This window comes from Phodopus roborovskii, unplaced genomic scaffold (genome assembly GCF_943737965.1).
Source record: "Phodopus roborovskii unplaced genomic scaffold, PHOROB, whole genome shotgun sequence".
In the NCBI taxonomy this organism is placed as follows: Eukaryota; Metazoa; Chordata; class Mammalia; order Rodentia; family Cricetidae; genus Phodopus; species Phodopus roborovskii.
Window position 1 is genome coordinate 5,515,265 of NW_026126460.1, and position 19,288 is coordinate 5,534,552.

Consider the following 19,288-nt stretch of genomic DNA (forward strand, 5'->3'; position numbering starts at 1 on the left):
AAGTTTATCTATGTTGTTGTGTTGCTGCATATTTCAGCATTTCCTTTTTGGTGTTTGTTTGTTTGTTTGTTTGTTTGTTTGTTTGTTTGAGACAAGGTTTCTCTGTGTATCTTTGGAGTCTGTCCTGGCACTCTCTCTGTAGGCCAGGCTGGCCTCGAACTCACAGAGATCCCCCTTCCTCTGCCCCCACCCCAGTGCTGGGATTGAAAGTGAACACCACCACTGCCCAGCCAGCATTTCCTTTTTATTACAGCTGGCTACATAGTGTTTCACTGTAAGTCTTCTACATAGATCTAGTCATCCGTTAGTGGAGAGGTATTCATGTTTTCTTTAAATACGTATGGCCCAGATGTAACTTGAGTTATTAGACTGAAGGCAGTTTTATTTTCTTTACTGTCTTTGAGGAAACCCAAACAAACAGAACATTATTGTAGGAAAAGCAAAATCTGGTCAGTTAAATGATCATTTTGACTGATGCTTTAAAACAGTGTTCCTTTTTAAAACTGGTATACCCTTGTAAATAAAAAAGAAATTGTATTCCTGGTTTCTGTGGAGGTTTGTGGTCTGTTTACTCCACACCACACTGAAGAAATATCTACAGTTAATACCCTTTAGAGATTACGTTAACTCTCTTCAGCTGGTATTGACCAAAGGGCAATTAGCTTTTTTATTCCAGTATTGATTAAAGGGTTGTAAGTGACTTATACTCTCTTTATAATACTTTTTATCTGGGAAGTTCTGTGAATAAGCAAAGGAAAAACTATATTAAGAGTGAATGTAAATAATTACCATTTCCCCCCAAATAGAGACATTAAACTGCAAAGAAAATGAAAAAAGAATTTACTGAATATTCTTTTAGGAACAAGATAAATTAAAAGAATCTTGCTTTTCTGCTATAGTTAATGTACCCATACCAAAACAGCTTGTGGACATAGCATTGCTGTTGTTGTTGTTGTTATTGTTATTATTATTATTATTATTATTATTATTATTATTATTATTATATACATAGTGTTCTGCCTACATGTATGTATGCCCAACAAGAGATCACCAGATCTCATTATAGATGGTTGTTAGCCACCATATGGTTGCTGGGAATTGAGCTCAGGACCTCTGAAAGAGCATCCAGTGCTCTTAATCTCTGAGCCACCTCTCCAGCCCAAGCATTGCTTTTTTTTCCTTCAGTAATACATCTAACTATGGAATTTATCAGAGATATAGATAAAATATTTACCTAATAAGCCCTAATAGTGCATATATGACCAGCTAGGTGGAAACAGACTTCTAGTGGACCAAGGGGGCTCATCTGATCTAAAATTATCTGCTGGGGATAATTGGTAGTGCTGGGGAAATTGGAGGAAAAATCAAACACAGTAACTTAAAAAAAAAAAATAGCAACAACTAAAAGACAACTCAGGCATACACTAAATACCTGCTGTCTTAATGGGTGAAATGAAATGTGTGTTACCCTATTGTGTATCTCAATGTAAATAAGAGGGGCTGTTGCCGTTAGCAACCTTCATATATATAGCCCCTTGCTTTTGTCGTCCATACCCTTTCAGGCAGATTGTATTCAGTAATGATAACTATAAAAGTATCTCCCTTATTAAGAGCTAGACTCTTAAAAGGAGGTAGGGTCTTTGTAGCAGGCTGACAAGTATAGTAAGAAACAAGTCTCTTCCAAAACAAGATGATGCTGCCACTTGCTTCATAGTTAGGGTGCTTGCATGGAGTAAACAGTCTATCCTGATGTCACCAGGCCGTGAGAAAGACCAGCTAAGCCCATCGAGAGACCCCCATAGAAGAGAACACACTGCCCAGCTAGTGGTCTCACCCACTCTGTCTTTCTCCATGAGTGGCCCATGGAAAATTCATTCAACTAAACTCCTCCCAGGCTCATCTCCACCAGAGACAGCGAAAGTACGAGATCAGTTGTCCTCAGTGGCCACTCAACAGTAGGTGTCTACAATACTTTCAAGAGAGGGCTGAATATATAGCGTTGGAACAGACAAACTACCTAACATGTACAGAGCCTAAGGTCCAAACCCCAGAACCACATAAACTGGGAATGGCAATACACAACTGTAATCTGAGCCCTTGGGAAGTGGAGAGAGGAGGATCAGGAGTTTGAAGTCATCCTCCACTACTTAGTGAGTATGAGGCCAGACTCAGCTCCTTGAGAATATCGGAAAGGGAGGGAGGGAGGAGGGAAGGAGGGAGGGAGGAAGGAAGGGAGGAGGGAAGGAGGGAGGGAGGAAGGGAGGGAGGGGAGAATGTATATCCTGCTGGAACAGATTTACTTTACAAAAGCATTGTTTAAATAATGATGTTGCACAAATAATAGAGATGTATAGAAGAATTATAGTATCCTCAAAATGGTTTGAGAGGTGAACAGTTGGACCTAAAAGGAGCCCTTTCTTATGCCACATTCCTTTTTTCCTGTTCCATCTCCCTTAGTAAGGAGAAGCAGAGATGTTTTTGTTGTCTGAGAGCCAGAGAAACACGGAAGACTGAAATTGGTTTAAGGGGAGGAGATGGAGTGTTCCAGGAGGAATAATAACACAGAACACAGGAAGTGTGCACAAAGGAAAACAGGTCCAGGCTCCTTGGAGCATCAAGTATTAAAAGGGACAGGATTTCAGAGACAAAGGTATCTGTGACTTCCATTATATCTCAAATCCATGTTCTCAATTCTGGGTGCTCATCAGCACCATGGTGGAAACTTTAATGCCAAGCTAGTCATCATCCATCATCGGAATCGCTTCCTTCTTCTTGTCCCTCATATCTAAACGGAAATCAGTTGCTTCTTCACAAGTCACCTGTGAGTCCTTCTCCACAGTGCTCATATTGTGCGAATTCCTTGCCCAGGATTCTGTGTTAAAATCCTAACGGACATTCATTTGATCTCCTTGAGCTCATACACAAAGAAAACAGAATGACCTTAAATGTGCAAATATCATACTCCTCCCTTGAGTAAATCTTCAGAGGCTTTGCCTTGGAATCAGCCTCGAAGTTATCAGACACAGGACCTGGACCACTTTGGCCCCATGCCTTTATCTCTGAAATTCCATTCCTTTTAATACCTGATGCTCCAAGGAGCCTGGACCTGCTTTTCTTTGTGCACACTTCCTGTGTCTTGTGTTCTTCCTCCCTGAACTCCCCATCTCTTCCCCTTCATTCTCCTTAAGCCAACTTCAGTCCTCCATGTTTCTCCAGTTCTCAGACAACAAAACATCTTTGCTTGCTTTACTAAATTCATCAAACATCCGTCTTTCAAAACTGTACATTTTCTCTGCAGGTCAGGAAGTGTGTCTGTGACTGCCTGTGGTCTAGCCTCACAGTCTGTTCATTGTGACTGAGTTAGTGAATAAATAAGCAAAGGAGCATGAATTAAAAGATTACTCTCAGCTCTGAGGACATTCTTGTGATAAGACTCTGGCTTCTGTACTTGACTCGGGATCATAAAAATTGAAATCAACAATTTGGCTCCAGCCTACATGAAATTTAAATCAATAAATCTTCTCTAAGAGAAGGTAGCAACTGGCTTTTTTAAAAGATACCAAATCGGAAGGAATGGCTAATATGTTCCTTGTTTGTAGTAACAAAAATGCAAGGTTCCAGAAAATAACAGTCAGCTGGAGCACCGAGTCAGAACTTACATATTGAAACTGAACAAAGATGGATGTAAAACCCATGCCTGCGGGTTAATACCACTTCACAGACCTAGGGCTGCAGTGCTTGTACTGAGAACAATGTAAGGACTAGTAGCAAATCAGCTCCATGCAGGCCGGCAGTTAGTGTGACTCCTAAAGCATCCATGTAGCTTTGACAGCTTGAGTGGGATAGTGAAACCCCACCAAGGCAGATGCAGGTGCCACAGTCTGTTCTTTCATTCTTCCACCCTCAACCTAGAACGGTTTGCTTATTTACAGAAACACCTTTTAATGGGAAAACACTCAGGCGAGCTTGACCAGATGGGGATTGAACTTTATGGAAGACTGTAGGAGAGCATGTTTGCACTGTAATGGATTTCTGAGGAGTGCTTCAGTTCTTTGAAATAAGTGCAGGGCTGGCCTGTAAAAAGGGGGTTACCATCTTACATCCCAGAAAGTAGTACCAGGAACAAGGGTTAGAAGTATCTAGCAGTCTCGGGCTGGAGAGATGGCTTGCCATTAAAGGCTAGGCTCACAACCGAAAATATAAGAAAGATCTAGCAGTCTCTCTTTGGATTCTTGTCACCAATTTCTCTTGCCCTTCTTATTTTTTCCCTGATCACAGCAGGATATCTGGTCCCTTCATTTCTCTCTGGTGTCCTAATCCATCTTGGACCGGCCTTAGATGCCTTCATCAGCTACATTTATACCCGAAGCTCATGTGCCCCAGCCCCAGGACCTCCCTCTAATTTTAGTTTGTAGACATGGGTCATCCCTTTTCCCCTGTTTGTAACTTGCTGAGACTCTCTGGGAAAAGCCGTGCCAGCTGGCTCCATGACCTTCAGACCTGTTCAGCATTCTGTATTCATTCCAGCCGCTTCCTCTTAAGTTCCCATGAAGGCAGCCCTAAACCATTCCCCGATGTTTAAACCTCGAAGCTCAGGTGCATGTTTTTCTTAAACCTTGCTTTTTCACACACTCATTTTTATTGTATCTCCTCTCTCCATTTCTCCCCTTTTCCTTCTGGCTCGCAAATCTGAGTGTGTGTGCACCATGTGCACGTGCAACTCTGGGTGTCACTCAGAAGCCATCCACCTTGTTTTGTGACTCAGATCTCTCACTCAGTCCTGTGACTCGCTGGTTCAGCTAAGTTGGCTTGCTGGTCACTGTACCCTAGCCATCTGCTTCCCAGGACTGAGATCACAGGCATGCACCGCCATGCCTACCTCCTTAGGTACATGCTGGCTGTCAAATGTTCCTCAGGCTTGCCCAGGAAGTGCTTAGGCAGAGATGTCCCCAGCCCCTCCACATCTCAACATCATTTTCTTTCCTAATTTATCTCCTTTCTTTCCTCCCCTCACATTCTTCCTCACTGCTGCTCCTCCCCCCGTCAGTGAACATGCCCAAGCACTTCGGGCAACAAATTGTGCACTGGCTTGTTTGAAGATGGATTAGAGGGGGGGAAACCAAGCCAGAAATCCAATTAAGAGACTTTTCCAGAGTCTCCCTGAGAGACAAAAGGTGCCTGTCTAGGTTAATGCGAGAGTGGGGAGCAAACAGGTGAGCTGTAGGGGGATTTTAGTACCAGGGCAACTCCAGGTAGCTAGTAATTATTACTTTGTCTTGTTTTCTTCATTGCTTTGCAAGCCCCGCTAACGTTTCCTTCGTGAAATGAAGCTGCAATGCGTGAGTAACTAGGACTCCCCAAGACACGTGGCAAGAAAAGTACCATCAGGAAGGCGGTTTGTTTGTGTGGTGGGAAACCGCATCTCTTCATTAGGAGAAAGAACGCAGTGGACTTTTGTTCCTCACAGGAGGCTCCTGCACCCACTTAGTATTGCTGCTGTCACTGTCAGTGAAAGCTTTGGAGCTTAAGACAGTGCAAATGAACTGCCTTGGAGCTCTGGAGGTTAGGGGACTGGGGGCTTCAAGGCCTCAACAAAAGGTGTCCACAGAGCCATGTTCCTTTCTGGGAATGATGGAGAGAATTGGTTTTCATGCCTTTTCCAGTTTGGAAGCCATCTTCACTCCTTGCCTTTTCCTCCCCTCTGTCTTCAAATGTGAAAGTGACTAGTTAAGTCTCATTTTGCATTGCTATCACCCACTCTCTTCCTTCTACATGTGTAGGTTCTTGTCATGGTGCTTGTCTTCCTGATGGTACCCCACTGAGATAACCCAGGATGATCTCTCTGTCCTTCAGAGGTAGCTAGTTAACAGCCTTCATCCTGGCCACAAACTGGATATATCCTAAATCTTCACAGGTTCTGGGCTACAAGAGCATCAGCTAAATCACCCTGGCCTGCCACATCCCAGGACCAAGTGGTACCTTGAAAACAGTTAACCTGCATACTCTGAGTGCCTGCTTCTGCATCATGGTTCTGGGTAGGACCCAGCTAACTGAGATGGGTTTCAGAAGACACACAGAGAGCATCAACAAGACTTTCACTCCAGGTTTCCTATGATTCTGTCAACATGGCATTTCCCCCGTCTTCAAAGCTTCATTTTTTTTTCTAATCTTGTTCTGCTAGCCCCAAAAAAGTTAATTTTGATTTGTGCCAGTGGTGTTAATTCCCAAGAAGTCAGCCGAGTACAACATGACAACACTTCATACATATATTTTTTTTTTTTTTTTTTTGCTGGCAGGAAGTAGATGTTTGAAAAAGCAATTAAATTATGGAATTATTCTCAATGCAATGATACCAGTCTGCAAAGGGTATTTTCTTCCCCCACGAAGATTCGCATGAGAACCACCTTCATTAATGTGCAGATAATAATACTACTGGTCCAGCAAGTGAAGTGAAACCTAAGGGGAGGAGCTGTTTTTAAGGCATCTCTGAGTAGCTCAGCATTTGAGAAATGTGACCAGAGCTGATTATAAACCCCTTTTAGCTGTGCAGGAGTGGCAAACCCATAAGCTCCAGTTCTCATTAGTGCAGAGAAGAGGTACTGGCTGTTTACTTGCTGCCCTTATTGTAGAGGATAGGATAGTGTTCATCTCTAAGTGTGTAAGTTCTTCAGGCTGGAAGCAGCCATCTGTGCCTGGGACCTAGAAGGGACTCCACACATCTGTGGCTTGAATCTGTTAAGCTCTTTAATACTGTATGTTGCTTTCTACTGAATTATAGGCATGCACTAAAAAGTCTGGATTATAGGCCTGTAGTTTCAGTAACAGTTTTACTAGATTCCCCACTTCCTCTGTTCATTCAGCCGCCTAGCACATTCTGTGCTCCTCCATGTACTGAGTTCCCCCAGTGTTTATGATGCTGTAGATAGAGATTTGCCCTGAGTAACTTACACTCCATCAGGCATAGTCAGGCAAGTAATCCTGGAGAATGAGTGAAAGCCAGGGGAGGTGTATAGGTAAGACTTGTGGCTTCTCATCTCCCGGTCTCTCACTTTACATTCTGACTGCATTTATCCTTAAAGTCTTCCAGTGTTTTCCTCCTTTGCCAATTAGATGGGCTGTTTGACTGTGTTGTTTTTATTTCCAGCTCCATTTGCCAATATAGCCTTTAGGCACTTGCTTCTTGCTCTAGAAAGTGAAAACTTCTCACACTAGTACAAATAAAAAGAGGTTATTGCACAGATTTGGCCAGGTGTCAGGTGACTTAGGGGAATTAAGGAAACAGCAGGTGGGGGAGGAGGGAGGGACAGCTTTCTTTAGGACTGGCCCCATGCATCTCCACTGTCTCCCATCCTGCATAATTGTTAAGAGTCTGATTGGTGCGTTTTGGCTTTTCAAGCCAGTGGCTTCCTGACCATTGTCATTCATTGTGAATATCCTCTGATTGCTTCCAGCTCAGACTCACTTACCATGAGGTGCAATTACAAATGATCTGTCCCGACTTACATGATTTGACTTACAATTTCTCAGCCTTGCACTTGTGCAAAAGCAGTACCCTTGCAACCATTCTATTTCACACTTCCAGCACAGTATCAATAAATTAAGATATTCAGCATTTTATTGCAAAGCATGCTTTGTGTTGAGTGGCATTGCCCAACTGGAGGCTGCTACAAGTGTTGTGAACACATGCAAAGCAGAGGAGCCTAAGCTGGGACATTCTGTAGGGTAGTCTTGCCAGATGCATTTACAACTTTTTAAATTGTATGTGATTAAGCTCATGTGTATGAACGTGTGTGTGTGTGTGTGTGTGTGTGTGTGTGTGTGAGCATGTATGCACAAGTGAGCATGTGCCTGTGGAGGTCAGAGGTCAATGTCAGGTGTCTTCCTCAGTCACTCTTCCACCTTATTTTTGAGACAGTCTTCCACTGAACGTGGAGCTAACTGTTTGGCTACATTAGCTGGCCAGCAAGCTCCCGGGATATTCCTGGGCCCTGCTTCTCATGGCCAGGCTTTCAGACATGGATTGCAGGAATCTAGTACTGGTAGGTGATGGTGACCCCAACTTGGGGCCTAAACCTTGCACAGCAAGCACTTTACCAACCAAACTATTCTCTGCCCGCACATGCACTTTTGACTTACAGTGTTTTTAACTTTTGATAACTTATTGCTGCCTCAATGCTGCTGTGAGTCACCGTGCATCTGCCCATCTTATCTATGTGTCTGCAGATCTCTTCCTCAGCTCTGCCATTGACTGAACTGTTCCTGCTCTATCCAAACACCAGGACTAGACTTTTAGCAAGTAATTAAATGAGAATAAGAGGGAAACACATGTTGACCACATTTAAAAGGGATGGAATAAGGAAAGGGGAAGGTGTTAGGCCCGCTGCCTCTAAGTCTGAGAAGGAAAGAACTGTAGGCAGCTGGTACAGAGGGCAGCCTTTCCCAAATCAACCTTAACCAACATGTTAACTACATGTTATTGTAGTTTTAAAGCCATGCCATTATGGCCATTGTGCATATTTCCACTCTTTTCTGCTTCAGGTTTATTGAGCAGCTAAGATACATCAGGCTGTCTAGCAGACACTTCACACACATCACTTCTTCCCATTTTTACAGACTCCAGCAGATAATAGCCTCTTTCATGACTTCAGAACCAAGTTTCAAAGATCTGAGTAGTTTACCAACGTCACACAATTGGCACTTAGCAGAGCCAAGATTAGAACATAGCTCTGTTGAGTCCAGGGCTCTATCCACAACATCACTCTGCCTTCTGTCCTTGGGCAAGCATACTTGTTCTTCTCTCGTATTGCCAGCATATACAGAGAAAGCACAGCATTTACTACTCTCTCATCACAGAATTTCTGGCTGTGTTGCTACACTGTGCCTCCTTAGAACAGAACTGTAACTGGCTCTTTCTTGTATCCTCAATGCCCATCACTCAGTGAGGACTCAACCTACGCCTGTCTCCTAAGGTGACTTTGGAAAGGTAGGTAGGTAGGCAGATTTTTCACTTTTTTCATATTTCTGAAACTCTAAAAACACCCTTGTTCCTGATTATATAGGAGTGAAGTTGTTAAGGATTATAAATTGCACAAGTTTTTTTTCTAGTCTCTGAAGAAATGTAAAGAACATGTGTATCTTCTCTGCCTGTATCAGACTTGTGCACAGTCAGCCAGTTTGAACCCGTTGTGCTACGGTGGGTGGTGGAGGCCATGGTAGATGCAGAGTGGCAGCATGTTACCAACAAGCTACTGGAGTATTAGTTTGGCTCTAAGCAGCAGCTGGATATGGCTACAGGAAGACTCTCACTCACCAAGCATTTTATTAAAGCCCTGTTATATACACTGTGTCATGTCAGTCGCTCAGGAATAGACATGGTAACCATACAGCAATGGCAGAGGAGGATTCCACTGTTATATTGCTTGCCATCTAGTCAACACAGTACATACGCAAATCCTTAGGACATAAAAGATGTGCTCACTTATTCAAAGACATCTGAGGAAGGGCTGTGGAGTTGAGTCAGGAAGGCTTCTAGTAAGAAGGGTTAAGAAGGACTTCATGCATGCTTGGCATTTCACATGGAATGCAAAAATTGGGCAAGGCACATCTCTGATAAAAGGAAGAGCCAAGGTGAAGGTTCGAGGTTAGGAGTCAAAACCAGGGTAGAGGAAAAGAGTTGCCTAGAAAAGTCAGCTGGTACCCTATTTCTCATGACCTTGAATGCCAGGATATACAAATTGCACGTCATTGTTGGTTCCTCAGTAAGGGAGTACAATGGTCATGATGGTCACAATTCTATAGCCATCCCTCCATGACCACATTCTTTGCATCCATGGGTTTAGTTTGCCATAGATCAGGAAATTTTTGGGAAGAAACCAAACATGTATAGAATTTTGTCTTGTCCTTATTTCCTAAGCAATGCAGTATAACTGTTTCCATTGTTTAAAAATACATATTTAAAGTGCATAGAAAATTTTCATAGGTTATATGCAAATGTTATCCGTTTTTAAAGGGGGAAGTAACTTGAGCTCCCATGGGCTTTGGTATCTATGGTTTCTGGAACACATTCCCCTCAGTACCCCAGGACATGTATATTTTTGGAAGAACAGCAGTGAATTTTCAAAGAGGAGGCTAGAAAAGAGGAAATGGGGAGACCAGCTATTTTGTGTCCATTGATGATGTTGGGTCTTGACTAATCACACAGCAGTGTAAGTATATTCCAAAACTCTTCTCTGGATTGCTTTTGAAACTCTATCATGGCTTAAGACTCATTGGTAAGCCAAGAAGGATGTCTAAGGAGCCCTCACAGACAAGCTTGATAATGCGCAGTGTGAACAAGGAAATCTGTTACCAGCTCTTCAACTGAAGACAGCTCAGCTATGAAGCATACAGTACCCTGAGCATCCGGGTGCTTAGATAGTGCATGAGCCAACAGGGTGGGCCTGGTACAGAATATGCCAGAGCCTGTGCAGCCAGATAGGGAAGCCCCCAGAGAAAGGAGGGAATCCAGATGAAAACCACACAGAAGGTAAACATCACAACAACCCCTTTCTAAAAACCAAATTGAATCTGCCAAACCAGACATACATTAGTAGAAGCCAAACAGATGAGTGTGATATTGGAAGGCTAAAACAGTTACTAAATGAAGCACTAGCTGGCAGTCTTGATTGTCACCCAGCAGCTTGAATGGCTGCCTGGTGGGCACGGGTGGACCACTCTGTGAGTTTGGCAGGGGAGCCCAGCAGGACTGCTGTCAAGGGCAGCAGCTTCCAGCTTTGTTGTAAAGCTGCTGAAGGGCCTGGGACTGTGGTGGGGAAGGAGGGGCTGTGTATTAGAAACAGCACCAGAAGTGATCCCTGCAACACAGCTACTGCCTGCATGACTTTCCTGAATTTTCTATGTGCAAAGTACTTAGTGACGCATGGATGGAGCCATTCCTACAGCTCTCTGGAGCTGCATTTCCACAGACAGAAGCAGCTTCCTAGCACAGCCTTGGCTAGCCATGCCCTGTGTTTGCCATCACTTGAAAATGAGGCCTGCCTTAGACTTAAATGCTCAGCCCCTTCGATTCTGCTGAGTTGTGAACAGCAACCGGCTGGCTCCTGTGTGTTTATGTGCACACAGGGACACATGTGATTTCCTTGTCCTCCTTGAAGGCATCTCTATACAGAAATAATGTGGTAGATTTATGAATTGTGCTGCTCTCTCCTTATTAGCAAAGCCCACTCAGTGACTGACCAGAGCAGAAGTTAGCCCAGAATTAAGCATTAGTGAGGAGTAGCCAAGAACAGTCTGCTCATTTGTGTAAAGTTCGTTGTACTTCCCCTAATCACAGAGCATCCTCCAGGAGTTGGATCTAGTTCTCACAGATTTGATGTTGCAACTCTATTAGTGATGATTTTCCAGGGAAACGTTTGGAGGTAAGATATGTAAAATGAGAAGGAGGTCTGGGGAGACAGTTCCATTGGTAAAGTGTTTGCAGCTCGTGCACGAGGACCTGAGTTTGATCCCCAGCACCCACATGAAAATTGGGCACTGTGACACAAGTTTGTAATCCCAGAGCCAAGGAGGTAGAAACAAGTGGCTTCCTGGAACTCAATGGATTTTAGCTCCAGGACCCATAAGATCTAAGGCAGAGATCCCTTGTAGAAGATACCAGATGTTGACCTCTGACCTTCACATGCATGTATGTGTACTTGCACATGTATGTACATAAACCCCCACATGCACACATGCACACATGCACACATACCACTGAGGACACAGAATGCTGTCTGTCTGCACATAGCTGAACATGTTCATATGGCTTCTACTCTTAGAAGGATTGGAGAAATAATGCAAGTGTCCGAAGAGAACATTTCTATGCAAGCAATAGCTTACATGGTTTTTGCCTTGCCGTAATGAAACGTTGTGTCTTACAGAGGAGAGTAATCTAGAAGCTTATTTTATAATTCTGGTCTTTGCTATTCATACAACTGTGTTTAGGTGGCTTGAAAACTTTGGTCTAATGTTACAATAATGTACTTAATAACTTAATGTAATTAATGTAAGCATTTTATTATTCAGAAAGACATGCTTGAACTGGCAATAATGATGGTCATTATTAAGAAATTATTAAGAAACTAGTGGCTTGAAGTGCTAAAATTGCATTTACTTAAAAGGTATTAGAAGTGTAATATAGGTAACTCCAATGCACTAGTTAGGTATAAAGTACGTATTACCTATTATTACTGGTAAGGACTTTTTTCCTGAGCTAAATGGCCGTGTTTCCTTGCATCTTGGTTTAAATATAAGGCCTTACACATGCCAGGCACATGCCCTACCAACTGAGCTCTATCCTCCTCCCCATCTTGACTTATTTTAATCATTTCAATGTTCAGTGGGAGAGAGTATCTATCTTTTAAACGTGGTAAATACATGAGAGAAGAGCATCCACAGACAGCTGAGAGGTGCTCACGAGGCTGACATGATTTCCGTAGCCTTGGAGACCCTGCCCCGTCTGGTTCCTGTCGAGGCTGTCCCTCACTGTGCTCTAACAGCCTCCCCTTTGTTTCCCTCTGTCCTTACTGTAAAGTACTCTCCAGCCATGCGCTCCTTCTGTCCAGGATGCTCTCCCTTTCCCCCTCCATCCACCTCCTCTCACTCATCCTCCACATCTAAGTGCATCCAGCAAGTCAGATGTCCCTAACAACTATACTCTAGCGTGTATATTCAGTGTATAAGCCTAGTCTGTTCCCTATGGTCATCTGCCCGTTGCCTACATCTCTATGGCCTTTAGGTTTCAGGAAGCTGGGTGCCTCTTCATACAATATGTCAGTGGTTCTCAATCTTCCTAATGCTGCCACCCTTTAAAACAGTCCCTCGTGTTGTGGTGACCCCCCAACCATAAAATTATTTAGTTGCTATTTCATAACTATAATTTCACTACTGTTAATGAATCATAATGTAAATATCTGATATGTAGGATATCTGATATATGACCCCCAAAGGAGTCATGACCCACATGTTTAAGACCTTTGCAATAAGTATTTTTAAAGGAATATTTACTATATCAGTTTTGTGACACATGTCTGCCACTGGGAAGGCCAAGACAAGAGACCTGGAGGCCATATAATGAGGCCCTATCTAAAATAAATAAATAGTATTCATTGAACTGGGCTTTTTAAGAGGGAATAGCAAAGCATTGAAGGACTTAGATGTTAAAGAGTCCATTTTTCTAATGAAGTCTAGAAAAATGAAAAAAAAAAACAAACCAAAAAACAAAAAAACCACATCAAACATGAGACTAGTAAAAACCCAGAGGAGTACTGGGTGACACATACAAGCACATACTCCATTAGAAACTCAGAAAAGCAAAAATATTTAGTATTTTTAAATGTCAGGATTTGAAACCAGTCTTCTGATCAATAATGTCAACATTTCTACAAATCCTATGCCCATAGCTTATGCTATTTTCTCATTATAAGCTAAATACTATTCTATACAGATCTGTGTGGAATAGGCCACCTATTTTCTAACATAATCAAGAAATAGTATGTACTGCTCAGTTAAATGCCTGGTCAATAGTGTCATATTACACATACCGTGCTTCTATAATCCATACCCCATGAATCCAATTATAACAAAATCCATTTAACTCTGAAGCTCACTAGTTCCAATTTAACTCTGAGTGGATCATGTATGATTGTACAATTCTTTAATGAGGACTTCCCACTGCCCTGTGCATTGCTCTAGCATTTGTTAGCACAGAAATCTTTCTCATAAAAAGAGGGGGGGGGGAGGGAGAGAGAGACAGAGAGAGAGAGGAGAGATAGATTCTGCTAAAAGACATAGAACAGTCTGTAATAACCACACTTCTTTGAGATAAAGGTCAATTAATTCTAGCAGGCAACCAGAAAGAATCCATGTTGAATTTGATGGAGGAAGGAGTCTACGTCATTGAGAATTGCACATTCTAGAGCAATCAGAATCTTTGGCTCATACATGTTTACTTTTACTCTGATTATTTTTTTCCTCTTTTTTTCCCCAGAAGGGTGTTTGAGAACATTTTCTGTAATTTAGCTAGAATTACCATTTCACAAGTGAAGTGTTCCATATTCTCCTGTCTTTATAAACATTGACAGAGTTTCACAACATGTTTCTGTGACCCTCATATGACTGTTTCCACTGTGCCCAGAGAGAAGCTGAGGCATGGAGCTATTTCTGTATGTTTTCTAAAGATACCCCCGAGCCAGTGGAAAGAAGCTGGAGACAGAAAAAGATTCTGTGTCCTCACTGAGAACACATCTTGTATGCATCTCAGTCTCCGAGAGGGTTGACTGCCAAACCAGAGTTGGCTTTGCACACTTGTTCTTACAGCTTCACAAGGAGATCTCTGTAGAGGTGTGTACACAAATAAAATAGGCATCAAGGTGATTACCTCTGGATGAATGCTCCAGTCTCTGAAAGGCCTGAAGTATGGTTGTTGGCAAGAAGATAGGTGGTTAGCTTTCCAGGGCCTTTCTAAGTTATAATTCTACTCCATCTAGCAGGAGATCTGGAGGTGAATACTCAGATGCTTACCTTTCCACTTTTCTTTTCCTTTTCTTGTAGATCTATGCAGTTAGATCAGTTGTTCCGAACAAAAGCAATAATGAAATCGTCCTGGTGCTACAACAATTTGATTTTAATGTGGATAAAGCTGTGCAAGCCTTTGTGGATGGTACGTATACATGCCCACCTGAAACTGAAAATGTTAGAGCACATTAGTCCAGATACCCTGTATTTTTTCCCTTAAATGAACTGAATATTACTTACTTTCTAATACTTCTCATAAAAAATAAAAATAAGAATATGATACACAACACACCTTTAACACACACACACACACACACCACCACCACCACCACCACCACCACCACCACCACCACCACTACCACCACCACCACCACCACCACCACCACCCCCGGAGGGAGAGGCAGACAGATCTGTATGAGTTCAAGGACATTCTGGTCTACATGGTGAGTTCCAGACCAGGTAGAGATGCATAACGAGACGCTGAGTTCTAGGCCAGTTGGAGCTTCATAGTGAAACCTCATCTCAAGGAGTAAAACAAATAAAGAAACTAAAAAGCACAATAGACTTCAAAAGAACATAGACATTGTAAGAGCAGAATACAGAACGGTCTTTTCCTCTCATTTAAAATAATACAATAAAGGACACTAATTATGAAACTACTCACTTCTTTGCCATTTTTTCAGTTTGTTAAAACTGTCGTTTGTGAGTGAGTAGAGGATATTGCTGACCTGGAAAGCATTCCCTCTTCAACAACAAAATTCTACTGAGTGTCATGGCTGTTTTTCTGAAGTCCAATGCTCAGGGAGTCTAAGTGAATTGAGTTCCTCATTGTAATGATTTTTGTTTATGACAGTTACATCACTCAGTTAATCATACTATCAGTTCATCTACCTCTTAATTGATTTTAGTTTCTTAGGGGGAAAAAAAATCTGGTTTTTTTTTTTTTTTTCTTTGCAAGTGCCTTACCAGTGGTACTGTAGAATGTCAAATCTGAAAAGTGTTTATTTTGCACATTTACAAGTCTGAATATCTTTTCTGTAAATTGTAGAGAAATTTTCTTTCTTAATGTTTTGTTTTGAATAAAGATCTCTTTCTTGTCACGGTTATTTTATGCCTTGTATCCTGGCATATTTTTCCATTCTGTAAATAATGGACTAGCGAAACACAACCTGACAACCAAGGTTGGAAAGACATGCCAGCACATACCTTGGCTATACCTTCTTCACACCGTGTCAAGGACGGCATGATTTCCTTAATCTGTGAGGAGTGGAATAACCCTCTTGAGTTTCCACAAGTATAATAGCATTTCAGGGCGTGATCCAGAAGCCAAGCCCTGTGCCCACTTTCTGTATTAGCACTTGAGGCTTCGGATCCTAATTAACAGATGATGACCCTTCTTACAAACCTGCAAGCAAATCTGCTATGTGAAACTTCTCCCTGTTTGCCCTGCTTTGTTGACTATGTTGTGTACTATGAAGGTTCTTATGTACAATCTTCAGTCATTAGGACCGTATGGTAGATATGATTTGCCAGCCCCCCACCACCACACATACATACCCTATTTAAATTTTGTAAATACGTATACACCCTAACTAGAAAGTTTGAAATTCTCCTCTCAGGTTTTCCTTGCCACGTCACTTGCATTGGAAAAGATTCAAAAAAAGACTAGGAGCTGCTTGCTCATCCCTTTCCACCCATGCTTGCCATCGTGAAGGGCTTCTCTTATAGTGTGATCTGGCAAGATGCTCAGGGGCCAGCAGTAGTCAAAGCTACAGGAATTAACACAGGATCTTGCTGCTGGAGTTTTCAGTTCATCCAGGTCAAGACCTCACTAAAGCTCACAGATTGCTGAGCATCTTCATCTGTTTAGATGTAAACCAATGGGAAGAGTTGCTTAAAACCCTTAAAAAACCTTAAAAAAAAAAAAGAAGAAGAATCAAAATATATTCTTGAGTGTCTTTTTCGGGGCACACTGAAATCACAAATCCAGATGGCTGATAGAAAACAGCTCCAAGCACCTTTGACACAGTTAAAATTCAATAACAATGCTTTCAAAATCCTTTATAAGTAAGAGTATTTCTTGACAATTACTTCATGTAAGCTTATTGTCCGAATTACAAATAAGATCCATGCCAAAATGCAAAAATGAGACTGATGAGTGTCCAACTGCAAAGGCATCAGCCCGCCTTCCAATAAGAACAGCTTTTAACATTGTATAAAGTTCAATTTTACGTAAAAAGTAGAAGCTTAGCTGTAAGAGTGACTGATAAGTAACCAACAGGTAATGCCCCATACTAGGAAACTGTTGACAAATATTAATATTGGGTAGATAAGAGAAACACCAACCCAGTTAATAAAAGGTATAAATTCATTGCCAGGCATGGTGATACACACACACCTTTAATCCCAGCACTCAGGAGGCAGAAACAGGTGGATCTCTGTGAGTTTGGGGTCAGCTTGGTCTACAGGGAGAGTTCCAGGACTACTAAGGCTACACAAAGAAACCCTGTCTCAAAAAACCAAAAGAGGAAAAAAAGAAAGAGAAAAGGCAGTGTAAATTCTAGTTTATTTTTGGGTGCAGTCTTGTTATTTCCAGTGCATGCAACTCGAAGAAGACAAGGAGGATGTTCAGTTGGAAACTCTGGATAAAGAGGAGTGATCAGTCTGTCTAAACACCCTGGCCTTCGGCTTGTCAGGGCCATCAATCACACAGGCCTACTAATTCTAAATTTGTCATAGAGACCAGCTCAGAGTTAATCTCTGGTTATCCCATACCATGTAGACAGATGTTGGTGTAATGTGATCTGAGAATGCTTAAAATGGTTGGACTACTTGGGCCCTGACCCCTTGAAGAAGTACCTACCTGCTTAGATGGAATCACCTGACACTTGGCTATTAGTTACTTGTTGAGATTACTCCCAGAAAGTTGGAGTAAATTTGTTAATGTGTGGAAACTGAATATAGTTGACAGTGATGACGTGTTTCTTCAACTTCATCAGGTCAAAGGTTATATATGTGACTGGGCCAGGCAGAGCCTGGGACCCAATTAGTTATTTAATGAACTTTGTTGGTTTTGAAATGGAAGCCTTGTAAAGAACACATTCTATCCTTTCATGGTGAAAGAAGAGAAAGTTACAACAGCTTGTCTTCCTCGGCCCCCTGGAAGTCTTGAACATAATGAGTAAGAGTAAAACTTGAGAAAGGGTGGCCACACAGAAATGTCCAACTGCCTTGGTTAATAACACAGGAAATCCCATGTTTGGTTCAGAAGATTACAGTGCTTTATTCATGTATCAAACAGAACAATTTTAATTCTGCCTATAGCAATGAAGCTATCAGAAAATTCTCAAGATATATTTCATATTCCCTGAGACAATATCACGATAAAAAAAAATAAGCTTCACAAAGTAGGGCTTAATATTTTTATAAAACCAAGATTCTGCAGTGAATTAAATGAAAATCTTGGAAATGAGAAATGAAACTGGCATTTTTATTAAGGTAGGCTGTATCAAAATAAATGAAGAAATCTGCCCCACCCCCTATTGCTACCAAAGCACAGATGAATTTTCTGTCTCATTTATTGTGGGTATTTGTTGAACACTCTTTCTCTTTATGTAGGCAGTGCAATTCAAGTTCTTAAAGAATGGAACATGACAGGAAAAAAGAAGGTAAGATTAAGGGTTATGGTGAATTAGTAACATCTTCAATCAAACCTTCAGAGTTGTTATCATTTCAACAAAGCTGCCAATTTTATGCTTCATTCTGACTTGTTAATATGCACACCCAGAAAGCTTCGGAATCTATGCCTTTCTTCGGTTACCAGCACTTTCTCTCCTAATGGCCTTATTTTCTGTTCAGTGTTTTCACCCTCCAGGTGTGCTTAAGGAGCTCCACAGTTGTGCTTCTTTGTAAGAATTAAGGGGAACCTGGAGACAGAATTCAAAGGAGTGAAGATGTTAACTTGCCCGAACATATCCCATAGCACAAAGGCAAAAACTAAGAAGTGCTTTAAAGATACTTAAAAAGCTCTATATGTATTTTCACATTTTTTTTTCTCAACTGAAAAAAATCTATTCAAAGCTGCTTTAAGGTACCCCCATAGAGAGCAAGGGTCCTTCTGGAGGATTCCTGAACTCCTGGACACCAATGGGAAGGAGATTTTGCTCTGTCCCTTTAAAATGACAATGCTGTACTGTCTAGTGACAGGAGGTATGGCTCTGGGGCACAGGCACAGTGTGTTTGCACATACACACACACACACACACACACACCACGGTGTGTTTGCACACAGTGTGTTTACACACACACCTCGGTGTGTTTACACACACACACACATACATATACACACACACACACACACCAGGGAGAGTCTGCTGCTCTTCACAGCCACCAGCACTGTGTTTTCACATTGCCACCACACAGTCCTGTGTTTTGCTTCTCGTAGACAGGAGATGCCAACCTACCCTGCCCCCAAAGGGAAGATCACAGGCCTGTAAAACAAGTTTTGAACAAATGGAAAAAGCTGTTTTCATGCACTCCCAAGATCACAGAAAGTCCTAAGCTCATCTGGCCCTGCTTTTCACCTTCCTGTTTCGTGGAGAAGAGGAGGAATGAGATGTTCCCCTGCTTTGTTTACCACCATTTGTGACACTGTCTGCTTATCTTTAGCCATAGCTTCCCAGGCTTCCCTGGGAGATAGAGAAGATATGCAAGTGATTGCAGGGCTTATTTATCT

General features: G+C 42.0%; 1 protein-coding gene across 10 annotated transcripts in view; it reads left to right on the plus strand.

The window, feature by feature from the left end:
• The window catches only part of Spats2l (spermatogenesis associated serine rich 2 like), a 166,226-nt gene that overhangs the window by 88,089 nt on the left and 58,849 nt on the right, over nt 1–19,288 (plus strand). For all 10 annotated transcript variants that reach the window (XM_051190237.1, XM_051190236.1, XM_051190238.1 and 7 more), the window contains 2 exons: nt 14,590–14,698; nt 18,172–18,221. In XM_051190237.1, the coding sequence (XP_051046194.1) occupies nt 14,590–14,698; nt 18,172–18,221 (159 nt within the window). The remainder of the gene's footprint in view (nt 1–14,589; nt 14,699–18,171; nt 18,222–19,288) is intronic.